Here is a 24,108-nt window from a genome sequence, read left to right as displayed (position 1 = left end):
TCAAATAAGTACATCTTTTAAAAGAAAAAGATACAGGAGGCAGCACGGGCAAGCCCAGCACCTAGGAGCCAGGATGGCTGGGACACAAAGAGCAAGGGTCCAGGTGGCGGGAGGCAGGACCAGAGAGGTCAGCAGCAGCCAGAAATGCGAGCCACGCCCAGCCTCTGCTTCTCCTCATTGCTCTCGGCCATGGCAAGCAGGCTGCTCTGACCGCCGCCTGAGAGGCTGCGACTGGGGCAAGGTGGCGGCGGCTGCAGGCGGACAGCTCCAGAGGCCACGCCGTCTCGGGAGGGGCAGGCAGGAGAGCAGGCACAGGTTCACGGGGCCGGCTGGGGGAGGTCTGGGAGCCAATCAACAGGCCTCCGTGGGCGAGTCCTACGGACTGCCCGTGCCCTGATGGCGAGGCGAGCAGACTGCCACGTGGGCTTCAGCGCCCTGCCCAAGCTGGGCTCAGTCCACCCGAGGTGCCGGGGCCGTCACGGCCACCAGTCCTTCAGAGCCCGGGTCCACGGGCAGAGCGAGGAGCTCCGCCCAGCCTCGCGGCTGCACCCCCCAGCAGCACCCCTGACCCAGCACTCTGTGCCACACCAGGGACATCCAGAGGCCCGCTCGAGGAGGACTCCAGGCTCGGACGCTGCCCCAGAGGGCCCTCCCCCAGCCCCACTCACCCCACACTGGCCTGGCCCACCTGCACCCTCCTCCATCCCAGATCACTGCGGAAGGGAGGAGCCGGCACCACGAGGAAGTCGCAGGCCCCCGAAGCCGCTGGGCCACGGGCCACGGGCCACGGGCCACGGGGTCCCTCCCATCTGCCTGGCTCCCCTCTGTCACCGGGTGAACAGGAGCTGGGCGACCTCGCCACGTCCTCAGACACAGAGGACTGAGCCTGGGCCTGGCACGGGACACCCCAGGGACTTACGTCACAGCTGAGATCGTTGTCGTTGGTGACGGTGAGATCCGCCAAGTCCCCCAGGCTCACCTCCCCGCCCCCGATAGTGTCCATGATGAAGACGTCTGAGGAGAAGCCAAAGGAACCTGGTAGCGGGAGGGGCGGGGCGGAGAGGGCCAGGGCGAGAGAGAGACAGAGAGAGGCAGAGAGAGAGATAAGGGGCCAGCAAGAGAGGCAGGGAGGGCACAAGACCAAGAATCACAGCTGGAAAGGAAGAGACAGAGAGACAGACAGACAGACAGACAGTCGGGGCAGGACAGACAAAAAGAGGGAGACAGAGACAGACAGACCAACTTTTGGGACAGGGAGGCTGCAGACTGGAGGCTGGGCCTCACCCTGAGGACACGGGAGCCCTGGGCTTAGCTCTGCAGCCTCCCTCTGCCGTGGGCCCCAGGGGACGGGGCAAGGCTCGGGGCAGGGGCTCTTACCTTCATGAGGCCGGGGCTGGGGCGTGCCAGGAGGGGGGCCTGTCACTTTGGGGGGCAGCCCGTCCACATCCCGAAGGTCAGCCAGGATCCCCTGGAGTTTGACCCGACGGCTTTCTGCAGGGATGAGGCAGGGGGCAGGAGTCTCCCACCAGTCCCCCGGCTTGGCACAGGAGCCGCCCCACCCCACGCTTCCCTGCAACCGTAGGGGGTGGTGCTGAAGTGCTGGCCCCAGGTCGGGAAGGGCAGAGGAAACAAAGGCCAGCTGGGACCTTCAGGGGGGGAGGAGGCCCCCAGCTACCATCCCATGTGACCCCCGAGGGTCTCCAGGCAGGCCAGGGGTCACAGGACAGAGGGAGCCACGGCCCGGCCCCACCAGCCGCTCATCCTGCTCTCCCCTCGAGCCGGGCTACAACTAGACGCCTGCCGTGGCCCACGGGGTTTTCCCAGCCAGCCCCACGGCTCCCGCCCGCTCTCCTTGGCCCTCTCCTCTAAGGAAGCGTATCCGTCCGGTGGAGACCTGGGACAGGAAGCAGCTGTAGGTGGCTGCGTGTGGACGAGGCAGGCAGGCGTGGAAGGTGAGCAGAGGCCAGCCAGGAAGTCGCCCACTCACCCAGCTCATGGGGGTTTCCGTCTGCAGCACAGCGCCGAGGGTCTGGGGCCCCCTCCCCATCCTCGCCTGAGCCCAGGAAGTCAAACTCATTGATGGCATCCTCAGAGTCGTCCTCCTCGTCTTCATCCTCTATCTCGGGCGCCAGCGCCTTGGATGGGAGCTGCGGCACGGTAAAACCAGCTGGTCAGGGGCTCGGACGAAGACCAAGCCCACCAGGTGCAGGGAACACACAGCTGGGCTCCTGCCTCCTGCCTCCCCGCCAGCTCTGACCGCGGTGCGCCCCCTGCTGGCAGGTTTCAGCAGCGGCCTCCCACCCACCGGCGGGCACACAGCGCTGCCCTCCACCGCGGGCTCCTCCTGGCTTTGCCGAGGGTACTCCCGCTCCAGATCCAACACGCCCACCGAGTGCACAGCCTCATCACAAGCCGAGGGCAGCCGCTGTGGTGACCGCGATTACCCTCCCCGTACTACAGGTGAGGACGGAGCAGCCGCCCGCCCCAGGCCATTAGGTGCAACCTGGGCCCCCAGCCTCGGCAGCCTCGGACTCCAGGGAGCCGCTGACACTCCCCGCAGTCAGCCCCACAAGCTGGGGACTCGGGGGCGACACCCCGTGGGCGTCTGTGAGGGGACCTGAGGGGCGGGACATGGGGTGACCTAGGGCCCAGGACCAATCAGCTTGCCCGGAAAGGCAGTGGCTGGTGTCGGCGGGCATCAGGGCGGCACAGAAGCCGGAGCCACCACAGCTGCTCCGTGGGGTGTGTCCAACCACGTCCCCAGCAGCGCCTGGGACCAGGACCAAGTGCCTCGTGCAGCCGCTAACACCTGCCCCCCCGGGGGTGCAGGGGGCCTGCTCCACACGGGCTCCAGTCCATCACCCCCTCGCCAATCCAGAGTCAGGGCCCCTTCGTCACCCGGGCCGAGTCAGGAAGGGAAGCGGAGACAGAGAAGCCTGGGTCCAAGTCCCACCCGTGGGGGGCGGGGGGTCTTTGGGTCTGTCCAGGCTCCTAGCCAGGCCTTCCTCACTGCCTCCCACAGTCTACTGCACGGAGACAGAGGGCACGTGGAGGCAGAGACCCCCACGGGGAGGAGCCGGCCCACGGGGCACGTGGGACATGCACGGTGACCGACACCAGGGCTAAGGCCATCGAGAGAGGAGCAGGGTGGGAGACGTCTCCCAGAGGAGGCGACGTACAAGCCAAACTTCCAAGAGGGGGCATGGGGTCAGGTGACTAAGCAGACCCCAGGCCACAGACCCCCGCTCCGGCCTGCTCATCCCTGTCCTCAGGGCCTGCACCGGGAGCCTCGCGTGCACAAGCCCTCGTGCTGGGCCGACAACAGCCGCATCCCACGGAGCCCCGGCCCTGGGCCCAGCCACGCTCAGGGGTTTCCAGGTATTTACAGAGAGCCCGTGTCGGCCCTTTGCCGGGCCCGGGCACGGAAGAACAGAAAGACCCCAAAGGCCCTGCTGGCGGGACGAGCAGTCACTATCGGGCGGGTGCCTGTCCGCAGGGGAGCCCAGGAAGCGGAGCTGGGGCTGGGCCGAGCGCCCCGGGGACTCACGGGAGGGCCTGCCCCGGCCCCCCGGCACAGGACACGGCCGGCGGCGCACCTTCCCGCGCTGCTTCTTGTGCTGCACGCCGCCCAGCTCGTCGTCCTCGTCGCTGTCCTCGTCCTCACAGCTCTGCAGGAAGGGGATCTGCTCCAGCACCGAGCCGGCCAGGCGCTCTCTGCCGTCCTTGCCTGCCGCGTTCCTGCCCACGACAGGGGCCGGGGGGACATCAGTCCAACAGGGGACACGGCCCGGATGTGACGGCACCCAGGCTTGGTGGCCAAAGCTGGGCCCCAGCCTCTGCTCGATGCGTCCTCCAGCTGGGGACACACGGGGACGCAGCTCCCCACCCCGGCACGCGCCCCCGCAGGTGCTGAGTGGGAAGGCGCCAGGGGCCCAGCAGCCCCCCTCCATCAGCCTGGCCAGTGCACCGCGCTGGCCGGCGATTGGCAGACCCGCTCAGCAGGACAGAGGGACAGAGCGCTCCACCAACGCCCGCTCCCCTGCACCGGCCTGCCCTGAGGGGGAGGCGCAGGCGGCACCCCTCCCGCTAGCTCCTGGCCGCCCGCCTGCTGACGGGTCTGAGCAGAGGAGCGGCTGCCAGATAACCGAACATCGGGCCAGCATTCTGGGGACTTCCTGTAAGCCGCCCAGGCACACGGCCCTGCCTTGGCAGGGTTCACGGCCGCCTCAGCTGCCAAGCCCGGCGCGGCCTCCTCTCCTCTGCACGCCTGCCCTGGGCTCCCTGGGCTGCTCGGAGCGGAGGACCCGGCCTGTCCTCCCCAGCCCAGCATCCACGGCTCGGCAGGCGGCCGCTGCGTGTGGGAAGGGCCTGGCTCAGCTCGGCTCTCCTCCCTGAGCCGTCTCCACTCGCTCCCTCAGTGGCTTCAGGTGGCTGGTCCTGTGGCTTCCCAGACACGCCCCCGTGCTGCTGCCCTGGCGCTGGGCTCAGGCGGCCCCGCCCCGGGCCCAGCCCAGCTACTCAGAGCCCTCAGCAGACCCTGCGGTCACCCTCACCTCCTCTGTGAAAGGCGAGGGAGGAGCCCAGCCCTGCTCAGGCCCCCGCCTGCCCTCTGCCCCCGGCAGCCGCTCCTTGAAGCACACCAGGTGTGTCAGATCCGAACCACTGGCTTCCCATAGCCCTGGAGTGCAGCCTCAACTCGCTACGCGCGGGGAGGCCGCTGGCCTCTGCCTCGCGAGACGTGGGCCCCACCACAGCCCGCAGCCTGCAGCCACGCGGGCCTTGGTGCCTCCCGCAGGGCCACCTTCCCGCTGCCTCTGCCTAGAGCATTCTCTCCTCTGCCAGTGTCACCTCCGCAAGGAGGTCCTCCCGGCCCACCCACCCACAGCAGCAAGCCCCGCCACCCCGGCACCCCCCCTTTCCTCCTGTTTTCCACCCAGCACCGCCCAACAGGACATCTTCCCTTCGAGGACAGCCACAGGCGCGCGGTGCTACGGGGCGCAGGCCGGAGTCGGGGGAGGGGCTCCGCCGGGCCAGGGCTCACCTCTGGATCTGCTCCTCGATCTGCTTTACCAGCAGGGACTCGCCGCCGCTGAGCGCCCCGGGGCCCTGCGTGGCCCGGGGGGGCCCCTCGCTCGGCTCCACGGCCCCGTTGAGCTCCAGCGAGCGGCCCAGCAGGGAACGCACGCGCTTGGACCGCATGTCCAGGATGGTGTCCGTGTAGCCCACCTCTTCCAGGTACCTGCGGGGGCAGAGCCAGGGCAGGTCAGCCGTCCCCTGAGCCTCTCGTGCACGCGGGGCCCACGCGACCTCGAGTTGGGGCCGCCCCGGGGCGGACGCCGGCTCCGGCAGGAGCCTCTACCGCAGCGGCTGGCTTCCGAGGCTATTTCCAAGGGAAACCTTTGTTCCCGCGATGCCGCGACACCGGGAGGGCCAAGGGCGGAGGCAGCCTCCATGTCCGCTGCGGAGGACCCGGTGGCCGGGAAGAGAGCAGGCGGCGGGGCGGCGAGGAGACGGCACGGAGGCGTGGCCCCCGCTTACTGCAGTCTCGGACTTTACATCACTACCACACGTGGAAGCCGACAGCACACACCGCGCTCGAAGAGGCCTGGAGACGCCCGGGGAACTTACCTGCAGGGCCCTCGGGCGTGGAAGCGTTCCATTAGGGACGTTAAGAGGAACCTCGGCAACTCGCTACACTCACTTCTACAAACAGGCATTTTGAAGCCAGCTGAGACCAGCCTAAAGGCTTTTTATTAAAAAAGGAGACAGGAGCCGGCGCCGTGGCTCAATAGGCTAATCCTCCACCTTGCGGCGCCGGCACACCGGGTTCTAGTCCCGGTTGGGGCGCCGGATTCTGTCCCGGTTGCCCCTCTTCCAGGCCAGCTCTCTGCTATGGCCAGGGAGTGCAGTGGAGGATGGCCCAGGTGCTTGGGCCCTGCACCCCATGGGAGACCAGGAAAAAGCACCTGGCTCCTGGCTCCTGCCAGGATCAGCGCGGTGCGCCGGCTGCAGCGGCGGCCATTGGAGGGTGAACCAACGGCAAAGGAAGACCTTTCTCTCTCTGTCTCTCTCTCTCACTGTCCACTCTGCCTGTCAAAAAAAAAAAAAAAAAAAAAAGGAGACAGGGAGGCCGGCGCCGCGGCTCACTAGGCTAATCCTCCGCCTTGCGGCGCCGGCACACCGGGTTCTAGTCCCGGTCGGGGCGCCGGATTCTGTCCCGGTTGCCCCTCTTCCAGGCCAGCTCTCTGCTGTGGCCAGGGAGTGCAGTGGAGGATGGCCCAGGTGCTTGGGCCCTGCACCCCATGGGAGACCAGGAAAAGCACCTGGCTCCTGGCTCCTGCCATCGGATCAGCGCAGTGCGCCGGCCGCAGCGCGCCAGCCGCAGCGGCCATTGGAGGGTGAACCAACGGCAAAAGGAAGACCTTTCTCTCTGTCTCTCTCTCTCTCACTGTCCACTCTGCCTGTAAAAAAAAAAAAAAAAAAAAGAAAAAGAAAAAAGGAGACAGGGGGCTGGCGCTGTGGTGTGGCGGGTAAAGCCACAGCCTGCAGCGCTGGCATCCCACGTGGGCCCCAGTTTGAGTCCTGGCTGCTCCTCTTCCGATCCAGCTCTCTGCTGTGGCCTGGGAAAGCAATAGAAGATGCCCCAGTCCTTGGGCTCCTGCACCCACGTGGGAGACCTGGAAGAAGCTCCTGATCGGCTTAGCCGTTGCAGCCATTTGGGGAGTGAACCAGTGGATGGAAGACCTCTCTCTCTCTCTCTCTTTTTTTTTTTTTTTTTTTGGTGCTTCTCCTGGTCTCCCATGGGGTGCAGGGCCCAAACACCTGGGCCATCCTCCACTGCACTCCCTGGCCACAGCAGAGAGCTGGCCTGGAAGAGGGGCAACCGGGACAGAATCCGGCGCCCTGACCGGGACTAGAACCCGGTGTGCCGGCGCCGCAGGTGGAGGATTAGCCTAGTGAGCCGCAGCGCCAGCTCTCTCGCTCTCTCTCTCTCTCTCTCTCTCTCCCTGTCTCTCCCACTCACTCTTTGTAGTTCTACCTCTCAAATAAATTTTTAAAATTTTTTAAAATTAAAAAAAAAAAACACCAGTAAATGAGAGCCCTCTCCTTTTCTGTCTCACTGCCCTTCAAACACATTTAAAAAATGTAAAAAACACAGAGAGGGGCTGGTGTTGTGACTCGGAGGGCTAAGCTGCCACCTGCAATGCTGGCACCCCATGTGGGCGCCAGCTCAGGCCTGGCTGTTCCACTGTGGCTCCAGCTCCCCACTGATGCGCCTGGGAGACAGTGAAAGAGGGATCAGGTACCTGGGCCCCTGTCGCCTGTGTGGGAGACCCAAATGGAGCTCCAGGCGCCTGGCTGTGGTCTAGTCCAGCCCTGGCTGTTGCGGTCATTTAGGGGAGTAGACCAGTGGATGGAAGATCTGCCCCAACCCTGCCAACTCTGCGTTTCAAATAAAATAAAATAATTCTTTAAAACACAGAGGTGGGGGGGAGGAACGGGCAGGCAGGCACCCACGACGGGGAGGAAGCTGGGCTGCGGGAGCCCGTCCCATCTCTCTCACACCTGCCTAGGTACCAGCTGGGTGACCTCATGCAGACAGACCACTCTCTGCATCTCAGCCGCCTGTACTGATGTCACCCAGGGACTCACACAAGGAGTCAATGTGGGAAATGTTTAGCACGGAGCCAAACAACAGGCACTGACTGGGTGAGAGTGGATTCTCGTCACCTCCACCGTCGTCACCACCACCGTCTTGGAGCTGCTATTCTTTTTTTTTTTTTTTTGACAGGCAGAGTGGACAGAGTGGACAGAGAGAGAGAGAGACAGAGAGAAAGGTCTTCCTTTGCCGTTGGTTCACCCTCCAATGGCCGCCGCGGCCGGCGCACTGCGGCCGGCGCACCGCGCTGATCCGATGGCAGGAGCCAGGAGCCAGGTGCTTTTCCTGGTCTCCCATGGGGTGCAGGGCCCAAGCACCTGGGCCATCCTCCACTGCACTCCCTGGCCACAGCAGAGAGCTGGCCTGGAAGAGGGGCAACCAGGACAGAATCCGGCGCCCCAACCGGGACTAGAACCCGGGGTGCCGGCGCCGCAAGGCGGAGGATTAGCCTAGTAAGCCGCAGCGCCGGCTGGAGCTGCTAGTCCTGTGCACTTTAAGTGGTTCCAGATATTAGCATGAGGAAATATGGATGTGCATGAGCAGCCCCTGCTGTTCGCCACACGGGCTACAATACTGAAACATTCGGGAACGGCACTGGGGTGCAGAAGGTTAAGCCTGTCTGCAAATCCTACGTGGGCACCAGTTTAAGCCCCAGCTGCTCCGCTTCTGATCCAGCTCCCTGCTAATGCACCTGGGAAGGCAGCAGAGGACGGCCCAAGTGCTTGGACTCCCACACTCCTGTGAGAGACTCGGAAGAAGCTCCTGGCTCCTGGCTTTGGCCTGACCCTGCTCCGGCCATTACAGCCATTTGTGGGGTGAACCAGCAGATGGAGGATCTCTCTCTCTCTGCCTTTCAAATAAATAGATAAATCTTAAAAAAGAAATGTAAAGCAACCTCAGTGAAACACATAAGAGGAGACTGGCTATAGAGGGTTATGGTTAAACACAGACAATTATATGGTTCTTAAAATGACAACAGGGGCCAGCGCTGTGGTGGAGCAGGTAAAGCCGCCACCTGCAGTGCTGGCATCCCATATAGGCGCCGGTTCAAATCCCAGCTGCTCCTCTTCCCATCCAGCTCTCTGCTATGGCCTGGGAAAGCAGTGGAAGATGGCCCAGGTCCTTGGGCCCCTGCACCCACGTGGGAGACCTGGAAGAAGCTCCTGGCTCCTGGCTTCGCATCGGCGCAGCTTGGACCATTGTGGCCAACTGGGGAGTGAATCAGCGGATGGAAGACCTTCCTCTGCCTCTCCTGTGTAACTCTGACTTTTAAATAAGTAAATAAACAAATTAAAAAAAAAAAAGGCAACGTAGTTTAAATGAAAAGACGCTCACGCCGCCTACAGAACCAGTGCATTACAAAACGCAGCTGCAGCGCGGGGGACCCCCGCTTTACAGAAGGCGCACACGGGAGAGCCAGTGTGCTATGTGCCCAAGCGTTCAAGACTGGCAGCACCAGCGCCCACTGTGTACAGGGGGACAGGACTCCCAGGACGATACAGGGGGTGACTTCTAGTTTCTTTGTGCTCTCCCATATTTTCCATGTTTTCTAAAATGCACAAATCTTCTAATTAAAAAAAAAAAAGGAGTGGGCGTTGCGGCACGGTGGGCTAGGCTGCCACTTGGGGTGTCGGCACCCCATTTCCGAGTCAAGTCCTGTCACTGCTCCAGCCCAGCTTCCTAACGCGGGGGGGGGGCAGCGGCGGGGGGCGGCCCCAGGGCTAGGGCCCTGCCACCCAGGGAGTTTCAGGCCCGGGCTCCAGCCCGGCCCAGCCCTGGCGACTGAGGGCGTGTGGGGACTGAACCAGCAGATGGAGGGTCTCTCTCTGCCTCTCCTTCACCGCTCTTCCCGATTCATAGATCTTAACAAATACAGAGACCCACAGGGGTAAGTGGTGGCACGGCGGGCTGCCTGCTGCCACACCCGCGTGCTTGCTGCGCGTCCTGCGCCCAGCTGCCGGCTAAGGCGCCCGGAGCAGCAGGCGAGGGCTCAGCACGCTCACCCTCACACCCCCAGAACCCCTCGTTCCCTGTCCCCCCACGGCGAGACCCGGACAGAGCTCCTGGCTCTTGGCTTTGGCCCGGCCCAGCCCTGGCTGTTGTGAACATGTGGGGAATGAACCAGCAGATGGGAAATCTCTCTCTCTGATGACAAACACTTGTGAGAAATAGCTTAACAGTGCCCTTTAAGAACAATGGCACAGAGGCCTTCGGGGCCACGTTCCGGAGAGGGGTCCCCACACGCCTCTGGAGAGGCCAGCACACGGTGACAGGCCATCTCCCTGCAGCTCGGAGTCCCCAGTGGGGACGGGAGGGACCGTGGAGTCCTCGGGCTCACCCCCGCCCCGTCCACACGCGCTGGTCCCCGGCGGCCCGCCCCCCCCGCCGCACACTCACTGTCGGAGAAGCTGCCGCCCCTCCTTCCACGCCAGTGGGCTGTTCTCCAGGGTGACCGACTCCACGGGGCCATTGGAGACTGGCAGGGGAGAGAAAGGGGGGGCCGTCTCACGCGGGGCACACACCGACCTGTCAGCCTCCTGGGCACTGTACTCCGCCCTGCGCCAGGTCCCTCCCTCCTGACTCACCAGCCCCGGGTGGGGGGGTGTTTCTCTGGAGACCCAGGTAGTCCGGTCCTTTCCCACACAGAGCTGGCCCGGCTCTGAGGGGCCAGGCAGACTGGGTTCAAGTGCAACTCTGCTGCTCCCCAGCTGCGACCCGGAACAGGTGCAGCGTCCCGTTCACTAGCGTGTGGATGCCCTCCGGGGCTCCCAGGCCAGCGGCTTGGTGCCCAGGCAGTGTATCGGGAGGGGGTCTGGGGCTCCTTAGGACCCCGGCAGCCACCCTTGGAAGGGGGTGCTCGCGGGACCCCTGGCAGTTCTCAGTCGTGACTCTCGCGCGCACACAGCCCTGCCATCCCACTCGTCACGGGGCTTTTGGCGAGCGGAGCGGACGCAGGCAGGCGTCTCTGAGCCCCCACAGCTGGCAGCCGGGCAAGCCCGTCGACGCCCTGAGCAGCGTGTCGGGCCCCCGCGGCTGCCGTGCTGCCACGCTGGCGAACAGCCGCTGAGGCCCCCTTTTCTCTCTGAGAAAAGAGGCTAGGGTAACAGCTCCCTCCCGGGACGCTGCGAGGACGGACAGATAATGCGCTTGGTATTTCATTCGTGACGTGTGCAGCAGCCTGCCCTGGGGCACCGCCTCCGGCCAGCAGTCCGTGACACCAGATGACAACAGTCACTAAAAGGCCACCCAGCTGCCAAGAGCGTGGCCACCTGCCATCGGCCGCTACGCCTTCCTCTCACGGCTAATTCCCTCGGACTCCGCCAGATCGCTCTCTGCCAAAGCTGGCGATGGCGGAAGTGAGGCAGAGCAGACGTCCTGACAGGTCGGGGGGCTCGGGCTAAGCCGAGGTCTCCACGGTCCCCGGGCGTCCTCCACACACCCACACCTCTCCCAGTCACCGACTAACACGCTAGGCTCTTCCCCTCTGAGGGAGCCTGGACTACGAAGGCTGGAGGGCGCTGACCCCGCCACCTCTGCTCTCCGTCATGTCCCTGCCGGGTGACCCGCCCACAGCCCACAAGGAACACACTCGGGGGCAGGAGTGACTGACAGCCTCGTGCCCACACTGCCTCTTCAGTGAAGTCCTCGCAGCGCTCCCACGCTGTCCACGCACCCTATAAATAGCCCGGCCCCCACTCCTCGCGAGGCACGCAGGGAGCTGCCTGCGTCTCTCAGTTCCGCAGAGGGGGCGGGCAGGACGGGCCCAGGGCCCCGCACGGCACCAGGCATAGAGCAGCCCACGAGGGGGGCCCTGCACCCCCCACCCCCGGCTCAGCCCCAGCCAAAGTGAGAAAGAGGCGCTGTCCACCCCTGCCCGTCACACCACGCAGCCACATGGGGGTACCTTGTTCTGACAGATCCGGCTTCTTCTCGCCCTGGTTCAAGTCTGTCCCGAACTTCAGTTTATGGTATTTGGCCCTAAAAGACAAATGCTGTGTGGACTGAGACACGAGGGGAGAGGGCCCGAGGCCTCCCTCACCACTCACCCTCCCTGCTGGAGACGGCACCCCGACGGCACAGGCAGCCTAGGCGGCCAGGCCAGCTCGGGAGGGCCTGGAGCAGCCTCAGCTCCTTAGCGGAAGTGGGGCTGACACCGCCATCCGCCATGGACCGGACGAAGGGGATGGCGAGGACCCAGCACCCACCATGCCTGTCACCCCCTCGCATAGCACCCTGCAGCACTGGGCTGATGGGAGGGGTGCCTCCTCCCGCAGTCCCCCTGCTGGGAGGCAGGGGGCGCCCCGGAGGCGGGCGGCCCCAGGCTCACCTCTCCTGCTTCAGCGCGTACTCCAGCATCTTGATCCGCCGCACCAGGTCCGTCTTCAGATTCTCCTGCCCCTTCCTCTCTCCCTGGAGGAAGGCCACCTGGGCCTGGGGCCGGAGAGCAGCGGGCTCAGGGCTGGGCTCCGCTGGCGTGCCCCTCGCCCACAAAGGCTCAGCTCCACTCCGACCCTCAGGGTGCCCATGGCCACTGCCAGGGCACCCCGGAGCGGGGAGGACCTGCTGCCTCCAGGGGCCCCGCCAGGTCGCCCACAATGGAAAAGCTCAAGAGGAGTCCATGCCCCCTCCTGGAGAGCAGCCAGGTGCTGGCCCAGGCGAGCTGCCCGAGGTGGCGCCCCCTCCTCCCGCCACAGCATCTGTCACTGGCAGGCGCGGGACGACCAGAGAGGGTGGCTGGGCTCAACCTCCACCACCACTCCAGCACGAGAAGCCTCCAGGGGCCCCCCTCGGGTCACCTGCCTGGAGTGTGGGCGCGGCCGGGCACTTCCGCCGTCTGCTGGCTCGGGCTGCCAGGCTGTGGACAGGTCCTTGCACGCTGGGCCAGCAGCCTTCGCGCAGACCCCGGCTGCTGACCACATTCCGGAAGCCCTTCTGCCAAAGCCCTGAGCACAGGGGCTCATCCCTGGCAGCACTGCCCTGTCCATGACTGCCGGAGCTCCAGGCCAGCACCCACCTTCTCTGAGCGCTCCCCCTCTAGACAACGGGCGGGCAAGGCCTCGCCTGCAGGGGCTGGCCTCTCAGCCCAAGGCCAGCCCAGAGAAAAGGCCGACGGCAGCCGCACGCTCTCACCATGGTCATCCTCCACCACCTCGGCGGGTCTCCCAGACAGCCCCAGCTTCCTGGCCAAGCTCCCTGCGCACCACGTGCCTGACAAAGGGGCTTCGGCGGCAGCCCCCAGGCCGTGCTCAGGGCCAGCTGGTCTGGGTAGCTCTCGTACGCCCACCCATGCTGCCCGCTCTCCGCTGAAGCTCGCCGGCCACCTGCCTGCCCACGCACAGGGAGCAGGGCTCAGCTCTGCTCTCTCCTCTCGGATCAGCAGAGAACAGAGCACGCCCACTGCTGGTGGTCGTAATGCAGCCCACCCAGCTTAGAGGCCAGTGGGCAACAGCTACAGGACGCCTGGGCAGGCCGAGCCTAACAGTGCAGACAGTGCAGCCCACACGGCAGAGCCCAGAGTAGGCGCCCAGCTCCGGCTCCCGACTCCAGCTCCCAGTTCGTGCAGACCACGTCACTGGGCTCCTGCCTCCTCTGCAGAAGGCACTGAGCTCCGGGCTCCCCAGCCGCAGCCACTGCAGGAACTTGGGAGGTGACCCTGGGCTGGGCACCTCTCAGGTTCCTCGTGCCCATCCTACACACACCGCGCGGTGCTCGGCTGCCTCTCGCGTAAGGGACACGCACACATCTCGCAGGACAGAGTCCCTCCTTCATCCGTCTGCCCCACAGACACTATCAGACAGGGAGGACAGACGCTGACCACCGGGGCCTGCTGGTCCCCACATGGGGGCTACAGGCACAAGCGGACGCCGCCCCCAGCTGTGCCGTGGAGACGCCCCGTCTGTCCGCGGAGAGAAGGGACTTTTCTCCCAGGAACATCAGAGGCCAGACAGACCGACCACTCCCAGGCGGGCGCCGCCTCTGGACAGAGGTCTCTGTCTGTCTTCTCAGTACCGTGAGTCCACTCCGAGTCGTTTTAGAAGCGGAAGACAGGCCAGTCGCAAACACTGGCCCCGCACTTCCTCCCACTGCCCAGCCTGTGGGCCGCGCTGCCGCACCTTCTCTGTCCCAGGCCTGGCGGGAGCTTGGACCCGGCCACCGTGAGGTGCCTCCCACGGGGAACAGGCACCGTCCAACACCCCCGGGCGTCATGGAGAAGCCACGTGACGCCCGCTCCCCTCCCCTGGGGCTCAGGGCAGCACAAGGCGCAGGCGTGAGCGGTGAATGCTCCATGCACTGGGACTGTCCCCAGGGCAGGAGGGACAGCTGGATGAGCACCTGAGGCTGGGCAGGATGGTGCTGCCGGCAGAGGACAGGGACAGGAGCCCGCGTGGGGTCAGCAAGGGTGGGAGCACACACTGACCAGCGCGAGGCGTCAGCCTGACAGCCCGGCAGCTACAGTCTAAGCCCAGAGGCGGCACCAGCGTGGCCGGATGTAAAGGTGCCTCCAGCCACAGGGTGACCGGATCGGGGTGGGAGGAGCAAAGGGGGCAGGCACAGAAACCCCAGGGAGAGACGGCAGTGGCCCCCAGGGGTGGGGTGATGAGTGCCTGTCCCACCTCCTGGCCTCACTCGCACGGCCTCCCTCCCTGCACCCTCATCAAAGTCCGATCTCCCTCCTAACCGTGGCGCCAGCTCTCACCTGCTTTGTCGTCCCTTCCCAGCTCCTCCGGCACACAGGGGAGGAGAGAGAACCAGAGAACGTGGTTGGCAGCTGCGCCCCAGGCTGGTGGAACGCCCCCACACCGGGAGGCGCTGGGCCAGATCTCCCTGCCGTCTGGCTGGCTGCGGGGCCTCCGCGGGCGGCAGGTGGGGCTGGGATGTGCCTGTGCTCTGCAGCTCACACGCTCACGCCCAGAACCCCTCGTTCCCCCAGACGCTCTCCCTTTCCAGGTCTGCCCCAGCCTGGATGGCGGTCATGCCAGCCAGCCCTGCTGTCCTCCACTCCCCCCAAGCACAGGGCTCGGGGCAGGGTCAAGCCTCCGGGGTAGGGGCCAGCCCACACGTCTCCTCGGGCATCTCACCACGGCATCTCCCACAGGAATATCTGCTTCAGACCCCTCCCCAAAGAGTGTCCCTCTCAGAGGTGCCAAAAACACAGGTAGAGGGGCCAGCGCTGTGGCACTGTGGCACAACAGGTTAAAGCCCTGGGCGCCGGTTTCAGTCCCGGCTGCTCCACTTCCGATCCAGCTCCCTGCTAATGCGCCTGGGAAAGCAGCAGAGGATGGCCCAAGTGCTTGGGCCCCTGCACCCACATGGGAGACCTGGAAGAAGCTCTTAGCTCCTGGCTTCGGATTGGCTCAGCTCCAACTGTTGTAGCCATCTGGGGAGTGAACCAGCAGATAGAAGACCTCTCTCTCTGTAACACGGTCTCAAATAAATTAAATCTAAAAATAAATAAATAAATAAATAATACCCAGAGCCACACCACAGGGAACTCAGCCGTGAGTGCGGGGTGGCCTCGGCGGCCTCCCGCACACACCAACCTCCTCTTTCGGCCTGGAAGCTTCTGCCGGGCGGAAACAGCGGCAGCCCCGCAGAGCCCGCGCCGAGCCCACCCCTGCTTACTCTCAGACTGCAGACTGCGGGTCCTGGGCACGCACGCCGCGGGCACGGAATGAACGCTCAGCGCTGGAGCTCGGGGAAGGTGCCCCAGCACAGGTGCGTGCGCGTGGGCAGCGCCCCTGGCAGCCCTCGCGGCCCCTGCACACGCACGCAGGCACGGAAGGCCACCACTGCGGCCGCTTCTGAAGCGGGGAAACCCGGGATCTGTCTCGGCACCAGCAGCAGGGGTCAAGCTGAGTGGCTGCAGCGGGCGCTTCCGGCCGCTCCCCATGGGACAGGAGGGAATCCCACACACGTGGGCATGTGCAAAGTCACAAAGTGGACATCCAGGGTGCTCCCTCCTGTTACACACACGGCCAAAGGAACGCACCCACTTCCTCTCGGACCCCAGAGCGGCTGCGAGGCGAGGGGCTCAACACAGCCCTTCCTGCGGTGAGTCTCCCAGACGGTAGGGCGCACGGGTGGGAGGTGCCAGAGACCCGGCTCCAGCGACCTGGGGAGGCCCCGCGCGTCCCCGGCCCGGGGTCCTCATCTAGACTGTGGCAGAGAGCTGGAGAGCACAGACCAGCTCTGTCGCTCACCCCCTCAAAGCCTCTGTTTCCACTCTGATCACTAGACTAACTGCCGAGTGTGACAGAACAGAGCTGGCACATAATACACACTCAGTAAACGGCAGCTCTCCCGGTCGCTGAGTGAGATAACCCTGGCCCTGACCACACAATGGGGTGTTGAGAAGAGAGCGGGACACAAGGCTAGCCCTCACGGAAGGATTCCGCCCCTCCAGCCACAGCCCCTGCTCCCACTGAGACGGCCAGGGAGCCCGGCTGCAGCACTCCCTCCCTGCCCGGTTCTCAGGGGTTATCAGCTCCAGTGCCGACGGGGGGCTCTGCTGAGAACACCCCAGCCAGGCTCTCACCTCCGGGCTCCTGGGGACACCGTGCAGGGGACAGGCGGCTCGCCCCTCAAGGTCACCAACCCAGCCACACCTCATCCCGGGGCGCACTCCTGGCCAAACCGCCAGGAGGTCCTTCCCCAAACACGCCGCCCGCCCCCACACTGCTCCCGCGGATGCATCGGCGAGGGTACCCTCCATCCCTCTTCTTTGTCCCCATTCCGGGTGTCCTCATCTGCCGGACACCCCACTGCAGCTTAGGGCTCCCTACCTGCCATCCTACACCCACCTGCCTTGGCCGCCACACCCCCAAGCTGCGCCTCCACCGCCCAGCTCCCACGCCCACGCTCCCTGGGCAGTCCCCTGCCCTGTGCCGGCTTCTACCCCAGGACCCCTGCCCTGCACTCGGCAGCCACCCAGATGGGGCTCCCCAGATGCCTTAAGAGGGGAGGGGGCCCTCTTCATCCCGGGGCCCCCGGAAACTCTGTGCCACCCCCGGAGTCACGTGTCAGTCCCCTGGCCCAGACGTCCGAAACACACCCCATCCGAGGCTCCCGGACTTCCTCTCCCTGCTCCTCCGGGCTCCCGGCCCGTAGGCAGCCGAGTCCCAAGTGCCCCAGGCGCCCCGTCTATCCCACCCGGACTCGGCTTGCACCTTGCACCTTGCACCTGGTCGGGGACGGGGGCAGGGGATGGGAGACCTGGGGCAGCGGCGACACCGCTCAGGTCTTCCTCCGCAACTCCTCGCCGGAGCTCCCCGAGGCGCCCCCGGGCCGCGCGCCGCCTCCCGCCGGAGCCCCCGGCCGAGCGCGCACTCCCACTCCCCACTTCAGCCGGGGTCGCTCCTCCGCCCCTTTCTTCCCGCCGGCGCCGGCCGAGCGCCGATTCTCGCCTGGGCCCCTCCACTCCCCGCCGCCGCGCCGCGGCCGCCTCAGGACCCCCGGCCCCGGGCTGCCCCCCACTCGCTCCCCGGGACCGTCGCGTCCCCGCCCGCAGCCCCCCCCCCGGCCGTCCCGGCGGCCATTGCTCCAAGATGGCGGCGGCGGCGGCGGCGGGTGAGGCCGGGCCGGGCCGGGCCGGGCGGGGGGCCGGGGTCCCGGGGTGGCGCTCACCTGCAGCTCGGCGCGCTCGGCCTCCCAGCGGGCCTTCTCGGCCTCGAAGCGCGCCCACTCGTGCTGGATGAAGTGCAGGATCCCCGGCAGGCTGAGGGGCTCCGGGCCCGCTGTGGGCCCGGGGCTGCCTCCGCCGCCGCCTCCCTTCCCTGCCGGGCCAGGCCCGGGGGCAGGGGCAGAAGCCGGGGCCGCCCCAGTCGGGCCGGGACCCGTGCCGGAGCCGAGCGGGCGGCAGGGGGAGGCGGCGGCGGCGACTGCGGCGGCCGCTCGCTCCTCCATCATGGAGGCGCCGGGGCCGGCCCGCGCGCCCGCTCAGCCTCGCGCGCCTGCGCGGCCGCGCCAACCCCCCCCCCCTGCGCGCGCGCTCGGCGGGGAACCGGGGGACGGGGGCGAGCGTGAGGCCGGGCGCGAGCCTCGCCCACCCTGGGCGACCCCGAAGGCGCGCGTGCGCGCAGGGCTGGGGGGCGGGGACGGGCGAGCCGAGGAGGGGGCCCGGGAGACCCAGGCCCCGCGCGCGGCGGTCGCCCTTGCAGGAACGAGCCTGGGGGCAGGGGTCGTGTTCTGTCTCCTTCCTCCCACGTCACCCCACATACCCGTGCCCCGGACAGTCACTGTCAAGGGCGACCACCAGGGGTGGTGTAAGCGCGGATGGGCATCCTTTCTGAGTACCGGCTTGGCCGGTTGTCATGGTAACCTTTCTCCAGCACGGAGCGTCCCCCACCCCCACCATTATGGTTATGGAGCCCCAAACCCTCTGCACCAGGAGGAGGTTGCTAAGGTAACCTAAGCCCCTGCTGGTCCTGCCCCTACCTTCTTTAGTTACTATGGCAACCCCCTCTCATGTAGCACCCAGGTGAAAAGGACCGAAGCCCCCAAGGACACTAATCTCTTGAGAGAAGCATCTCTTCTTCATCCCCTCCCCCGTAGCCACCCTGCTGGCATTACCATGGTAACCATCTCCCCCTTCCCATCAGTGGGAGGTCCCTGGACCAAACCAACCAGGTGTTTTTATTTAGAGGAGAGACCATGCTGGAGGGCCAGTTGCCATGGCGACAGGGCCTGGACCATCCCCAGGGAGGTCAGAAACAGGCAAGGCCGAGCCCTGGTTACCATGGTAACAGGGCAGCATCCCCCCCCTTCCAGTGACCCTAGGAACCGGGCCTGCTAAGGTAGGGATGTGGAGGTGTTGTCATGGTGACCGTTTGTGTCACTTCCAGCCCTGCCTCTTCGGGACACGGTCATGAGAGAGGTGGTTACGGGTTGCCATGGTGGCTGACCTCCCTCCCTGCACACCCCTCTCCTGAGATGCCCCAGGTGGTGCCCGAGCGGATGGGACTTCGGGAGGAAGGACCCCCTGACCTGCTCGCCACCTTGGCCGGCGGGCACAGCCAGGCTCTGCTGTGTGGCATTGGCTGAGTCGAGGTTTCTGGTTCTTCCTCAGCTGTGCGGCTGAGCTGGGCTGGCGCCGCCCTCCTGGAACCCCTCCAGCCTGCGACCTAGGAGGTAAGGAGCCCTGGTGTCGCCAGCACGCGCGTGGAACCTGTCCTGTCCTTGTCCCCCAGGCTTGCTCCTGCTCCCGTCTATGCGTCACCTCCCTTCCCTTCTGCAGCTGCAGGGGCTGAAGCTGAACCCAAATCAGAGTTCAGGCCCCGGGAACCCCGTCCGGAAGGAAATCCGGGCCCGCCACACCGTTTCGTGGGAGGTGGAGAGACAAATGAGATCCCAGCTTCGCTGTCCTCCCCTTCCCTGTCCACCTCTGTCAAGTGAGCCCTGTTGCTCTCTCGTGCCCCCTGCTGGCTTCCTGACGCACCTGCAGGTTGCCGGCTCGGGTTCTGTCTTCCTTCCTGGAGGGCTCCGCGATTCATTCACAACACAGGGATGGCGCAGAGGGCACTCGATAAGTATCAGTTTGTTAATGAGTTGAATTAATTCATGAATTAATGAATGAATGTGCTTGGCAAACACCTGGCAGGCTGGGCTAGGGAGGGCTCCGCAAAGATGCACAGGGAGTTGGGCTGCGACCCAGAGAGGCAGCGGTTTGGTGGTTTCCCGCAGGGCTGTGCAGCCAGCTCCTCAGGTGGAGTCCTGGGCCACTCTCCCAGTCGTGTGCCCTGAGCACGCGACACCTCCCCAGGCCTCCGCGTCCTCCTGTCCAGCGTGATCATGACACGAGGGCATTCAGTGAGCGAGAGCAGGCCAGAGCTCGGGCAGGACTGCTGGCATCGTCTTCCCGACCCAGAGAGACGTGGAGCAGTCGGGCCTCGGAATCCCCTTGCCCTGCCCCGTGCCCCAGCGGCGGGCTTTGGAGCCCCCCCAGCAGGCAGAGCCATGGCGGGGGTACCCGGTTCCCCTCGGAGGCGGCGTGAGTCACGGCAGGGCCGCACAGAGGGAGGACAGGAGCTAAGCCCAGTGTCACCAGGGTCCTTCCGGGCGCCGAGAGGGAGCAGGCTGTAGGAGCAGGGCCGAGGATTCTGTGGTTGGAGAGCGAGAGCGGAGCCTCCACCCCCACCCCGCCGCGTTGGAGCTCCCGGAGGGCTGCTCCCTGTCTCTGTGTCCGCGCTGCCCATCAGCCAGAGGAGGGGTCAGTGTGAGCCCCAGAAGGCAATTCCAAGGTTGCCTTTGAAAAAAAATTTTCACTTATTCCAAAGGCGGAGTTCGAGGCAGATCTTGCATCCGCTGGTTCACTCCCCGAGTGCCTGCAGCAGCTGGAGCTGGGCCAGTTGCCTGGAGCGCCATCTGGGTCTCTTGTGTGTGTGTGTCAGGGACCCACGCACTTGGCCATCACCTGCTGCGTGTCAGAGCGTGGTCTCCAACCCAGGCTCCTGCTATGGGATGTGGGCATGTCAGCCACTTGGCAAGCCGAGTCCACCCAGCAGTTACTCATGAAGTGCAACTTGGAGTCTTCTCTCTTATTTTTAATTGATTTATGTTAGAGATCCAGACAGACAGAGAGCGTCCATCTGCTGGTTCACCACCCGGCCCCCTGCCCCAGAGGCCCGCAACAGCTGGGGCTGGGCTGGTCCAAGGCCGGTAGGCAGGAACTCCTTCCAGCTCTCCCACGCAGGTGGCGGGGACCCCACTCCTTGAGCCACGGCCTGCTCCCTCCCAGGGTGTGTCTGGAAGCTGGACTTGGGAGCAGAGCCGGGCCTGAAACCCAGGTACCCGAGGGGGGGGGGAGGGAATATTCGAGAAAGCGAGAAGACCAGGCCAGGGCCCGGGAACATGGCGCTAAGACAGAGCTTGGCTCCAGGGGACCTGCGTGGGCTTCACAGATGCAGAGAAAGCCCGCCCCGGCCATCATGTCGTCATCAGGTGCACTCTCAGGGCCGGGCCCTGGGCAAAGGACAGAGGAGAGAGCCCTGGCTGTGCCCTCCAGGGCTCACAGTCTAGGGAACCGACAGGTCCATCCCCAGCCAGAGTGGGCAGGGCCGGGAGGGCAGGGTCAGGGCTCTCACCTGCTTCCCCGATGGTGCACACTGGCAAGAAGCTGGAATGAGAAGTGGGCCAGGGCTGAAACCCGGCCCCGCCAAAATGGGCCGCAGGCGTCCCAGGCGTGCACCTGCTGGACCAACGCCTGCCCCGCGGCAGCTAACATCTCCAAGTTGGAGTTCTGATTTAAAAAAAAAAAAAAAAATATATATATATATATATATATATATATACACACACAATTCTGGCTTTTCTTGCCAAACCAAAGTGATCTGGCTGACCACCAGGAAGGGGCTGACCAGATGGCACAGGAAGTGGAGAAGTGAGCAAGAGGCGGGGGGGGGGGGGGGACGTGGGGGCTGCAGCATGGGCCCCACCCAGGAGCCAGGGTGTGGGAGGGACAAACCAGAGGTGGCTTCCTGGAGGAGGGAATGAGAGGGAGGTGCCAGTGGGCTGAAGGAGTGTGGATAGGGGAGGGTGGAACTGAACTCGGGAGAAGGGGAGAGGCCCATCAGAGAACACAGAACACCCAGTGTGTCCCCGGCTCCGTCCTGGGTGGCGCTGGAAGCTCGGATCCTGCCCTCCTGGGTGCCACTATGAGTGATGACTGAAACTCAGACCGGGGTGGGGGAGCCAGGGACCTGAAGGACCCCGCGGTGTGCATGGCCCGGCCTGCAAAGTCAAGGAGGGCTTCCCGGAGGAAGGGAAGGCAGAGCTGAACCAAACGGGGGAGCGGGAGCCGAAGGGGATAGCGAGGCTAGGGCTTGGGAGAGGTGCGGGTGGACTACTAGCGCCAGTTTCCCCTTTGTTCTCCCTCCCCAGGATGCCCCGCGGCCCAGCGAGGGCCTGACGTCAGCCCCATGCGGCTCACCCGCTGCCAGGCTGCGCTGGCAGCCGCCATCACCCTCAACCTGCTGGTCCTCTTCTATGTCTCCTGGCTGCAGCACCAGCCCAGGGCCGCCCGGGGCCGGGGCCCGCGCCGCGCCTCCGCCACTGGCCCCCGCGTCACCGTCCTGGTGCGGGAATTCGAGGCCTTTGACAACGCCGTGCCCGAGCTGGTGGACTCCTTCCTGCAGCAGGACCCGGCCCAGCCCGTGGTGGTGGTGGCCGACACGCTGCCCTACCCGCCTCTGGCCTTGCCTCGCGTCCCCAATGTTCGGCTGGCGCTGCTCCAGCCCGCTTTGGACCGGCCCGCGGCGGCGGCACGTCCGGAAACCTACGTAGCCACCGAATTCGTGGCTGTGGTGCCCGATGGGACGCGGGCTGAGACCCCGGGCCAGCTGGAGCGCATGGTGGAGGCTCTCCGGCTGGGGGGCGCGCGCCTGGTGGCCGCCCCGGTCGCCACGGCCAACCCCGCCCGGTGCCTGGCCCTGAACGTCAGCCTGCGTGAGTGGACGGCCCGCTACGGCCCGGCGCCTGCCGCACCCCGCTGCGACGCCCTGGACGGGGACGCGGTGGTGCTCCTGCGCGCCCGCGACCTCTTCAACCTCTCGGCGCCGCTGGCCCGGCCGGTGGGCACCAGCCTCTTCCTGCAGACCGCCCTGCGCGGCTGGCAGGTGCAGCTGCTGCCCCTGCGCTTCGCCGCGGCGCGCCAGCCCCCGCTGGCCACGGCGCACGCGCGCTGGAAGGCGGAGCGCGAGGGGCGCGCGCGGCGGGCGGCGCTGCTGCGCGCGCTGGGCGTCCGCCTGGTGAGCTGGGAGGGCGGGCGGCTCGAGTGGTTCGGCTGCAGCAAGGAGACGACGCGCTGCTTCGGGACGGTGGTGGGCGACACGCCGTCCTACCTGTACGAGGGGCGCTGGACGCCCCCGTGCTGCCTGCGCGCGCTGCGGGAGACCGCCCGCTACGTGGTGGGCGTGCTGGAGGCGGCCGGCGTGCGCTACTGGCTGGAGGGCGGCTCGCTGCTGGGGGCGGCGCGCCACGGCGACATCATCCCGTGGGACTACGACGTGGACCTGGGCATCTACCTGGAGGACGTGGGCAGCTGCGAGCAGCTGCGGGGCGCCGAGGCCGGCTCGGTGGTGGACGAGCGGGGCTTCGTGTGGGAGAAGGCCGTGGAGGGCGACTTCTTCCGCGTGCAGTACAGCGAGAGCAACCACCTGCACGTGGACCTGTGGCCCTTCTACCCCCGCAACGGGGTCATGACCAAGGACACGTGGCTGGACCACCGGCAGGACGTGGAGTTCCCGGAGCACTTCCTGCAGCCGCTGGTGCCGCTGTCCTTTGCGGGCTTCGTGGCGCAGGCGCCCAACAACTACCGGCGCTTCCTGGAGCTCAAGTTCGGGCCCGGCGTCATCGAGAACCCCGAGTACCCCAACCCAGCGCTCTTGAGCCTGCCGGGAAGCAGCTGAAGCCCCGGGGCCAGGGCGTCTGGGCGCCTGGAGCTGCGTGAAGACGCTTTGCTTGCCAGGTGGTGGGGCTGTGGGTGTGCGCGCAGAGAGGGGGCGGGGGCCCAGCGGAGAAAGGTGAGCCCGCTTCTGCGGGAGGCAGGTTAGGCCCAAGATGGGGGCCACGTCGCGAGGTTCTCCATCCGGGGAGGGGCTTCCTAGAGATTGAGGGGGCCGCTGGCATTTGGTGGACAGATCCGGGGACTCCGAGCTGACCTGCAGGGCCCAGGGCCATCTCGGACCCTAGAGGTGGGTCCCGCCGGGTACTCCAGGAGCCGGGGCGGAGTTTTGCAAAGAGACCGGGCGCTTGGGGCCTAGGGCACCCCCGACGGCTGGCGGGGGCGTTCCCGGGACTCCGGCGACTGGGTCTCTATCGCCGCTAGGGGGCGCGCCTGTCCTACTGCCGGGGCCGCGAACCCAGGGCCTCGGAGGCTGTGGTCTTCTGTCCAGGCCTCCGTGGGGCCCAGGACGGCGGTGACCACCTCCCTCCCTCGGGGATCTCGGCGTGGGAGCCGTGCGGGGCGGGCTCCGAGCTCTAAGGCGCCGCCGCGGTGGGGCCGGGTCCTGGATCCGGGCCCCTGTCATTACATTATTACCTCGTTATTTCAGCTCTGTGCACCTGTTTCCCCTCCGGCCAGGAAGGGCACACAGTAATTACAACTCACTTACCGAGCACTCGCTGGGTGCCCGGCACCATTCTCGGGCTCCACGTGGGTTAAGCAACGGAGGCTTCCGCTGAACCCTGCCCAGGGGCAGCTGCTCTTGTTTCCATTTTACAAACACAGGACCCGAGGCCAGAGTGGTGAGAGAGCCTAGGAAGGGCAGGCTGGGGCCGCGAACCCGCCCCCCCCCCCAGGGCCGCGGCGGGGGGCGGCACCCGACAGCACAGCGGTCGCCCAGGACTGCAGAGGATGTGTGTGTACTGATGAATTCTGTGCGGGTACTGCTCTCAGACCGCTTAGTCAACGGCTTAAATTATTCAATGGAAAATAAAAAGCAAGCATGTACAGA

General features: G+C 65.9%; 2 protein-coding genes across 8 annotated transcripts in view; one reads left to right on the top strand and one right to left on the bottom strand.

Annotated features, from left to right (window-relative positions):
- Positions 1-17,632, bottom strand: part of STRN4 (striatin 4) — a 22,153-nt gene extending 4,521 nt beyond the window's left edge. For 2 of the 4 annotated variants that reach the window (XR_011383906.2, XM_070062056.2), the window contains exons 1-9: positions 17,285-17,626; positions 11,988-12,091; positions 11,565-11,638; positions 10,058-10,136; positions 5,042-5,239; positions 3,597-3,738; positions 1,988-2,147; positions 1,378-1,491; positions 920-1,035 (exon numbers count right to left, since the gene is read on the bottom strand). Coding sequence is in view for 2 of the 4 variants with exons in the window: in XM_070062056.2 (XP_069918157.1) it covers positions 920-1,035; positions 1,378-1,491; positions 1,988-2,147; positions 3,597-3,738; positions 5,042-5,239; positions 10,058-10,136; positions 11,565-11,638; positions 11,988-12,091; positions 17,285-17,566 (1,269 nt within the window). In the remaining 2 variants the exon portion in view is untranslated. Of the gene's footprint in view, positions 1-919; positions 1,154-1,377; positions 1,492-1,987; positions 2,148-3,596; positions 3,739-5,041; positions 5,240-10,057; positions 10,137-11,564; positions 11,639-11,987; positions 12,092-17,284 lie in introns of all 4 variants that reach the window. The other 2 variants (XR_016225447.1, XM_070062057.2) reach the window with 2 other exon arrangements.
- FKRP (fukutin related protein) lies at positions 17,163-24,108 on the top strand. 4 transcript variants are annotated; one of them, XM_070062059.2, is made up of 4 exons: positions 17,179-17,227; positions 18,726-18,787; positions 18,894-19,047; positions 21,536-24,108. In XM_070062059.2, exons 3-4 carry the CDS (start codon positions 18,999-19,001, stop codon positions 23,059-23,061), a joined length of 1,575 nt encoding a protein of 524 aa, XP_069918160.2. In that variant the 5' UTR covers positions 17,179-17,227; positions 18,726-18,787; positions 18,894-18,998; the 3' UTR covers positions 23,062-24,108. The 4 variants fall into 4 exon arrangements, with proteins under 4 accessions (XP_069918159.2, XP_069918160.2, XP_017194310.3 ...); XM_002722880.6 differs by lacking the exon at positions 17,179-17,227 and adding an exon at positions 17,948-18,062; XM_070062058.2 differs by lacking the exon at positions 18,894-19,047 and having other exon boundaries at positions 17,163-17,227.

Source organism: Oryctolagus cuniculus, chromosome 18 (genome assembly GCF_051225735.1).
Source record: "Oryctolagus cuniculus isolate XC-2025 breed Fujian yellow rabbit chromosome 18, ASM5122573v1, whole genome shotgun sequence".
In the NCBI taxonomy this organism is placed as follows: Eukaryota; Metazoa; Chordata; class Mammalia; order Lagomorpha; family Leporidae; genus Oryctolagus; species Oryctolagus cuniculus.
The sequence above is the reverse complement of the archived record's forward strand: the minus strand, read 5'-3'. Positions and strand labels throughout refer to the sequence as shown.

What these genes read in the sequence shown, in the direction of transcription:
- FKRP (XM_017338821.4), top strand. Translation starts at nt 17,971, where the DNA reads ATGGTAACCTTTCTCCAGCACGGAGCGTCCCCCACCCCCACCATTATG. An exon ending in ACCAGGAGGAGGTTGCTAAG is followed by an intron (nt 18,063 to 18,725) that starts GTAACCTAAGCC and finishes GTTCTTCCTCAG; the next exon opens with CTGTGCGGCTGAGCTGGGCT. An exon ending in TCCAGCCTGCGACCTAGGAG is followed by an intron (nt 18,788 to 21,535) that starts GTAAGGAGCCCT and finishes CTCCCTCCCCAG; the next exon opens with GATGCCCCGCGGCCCAGCGA.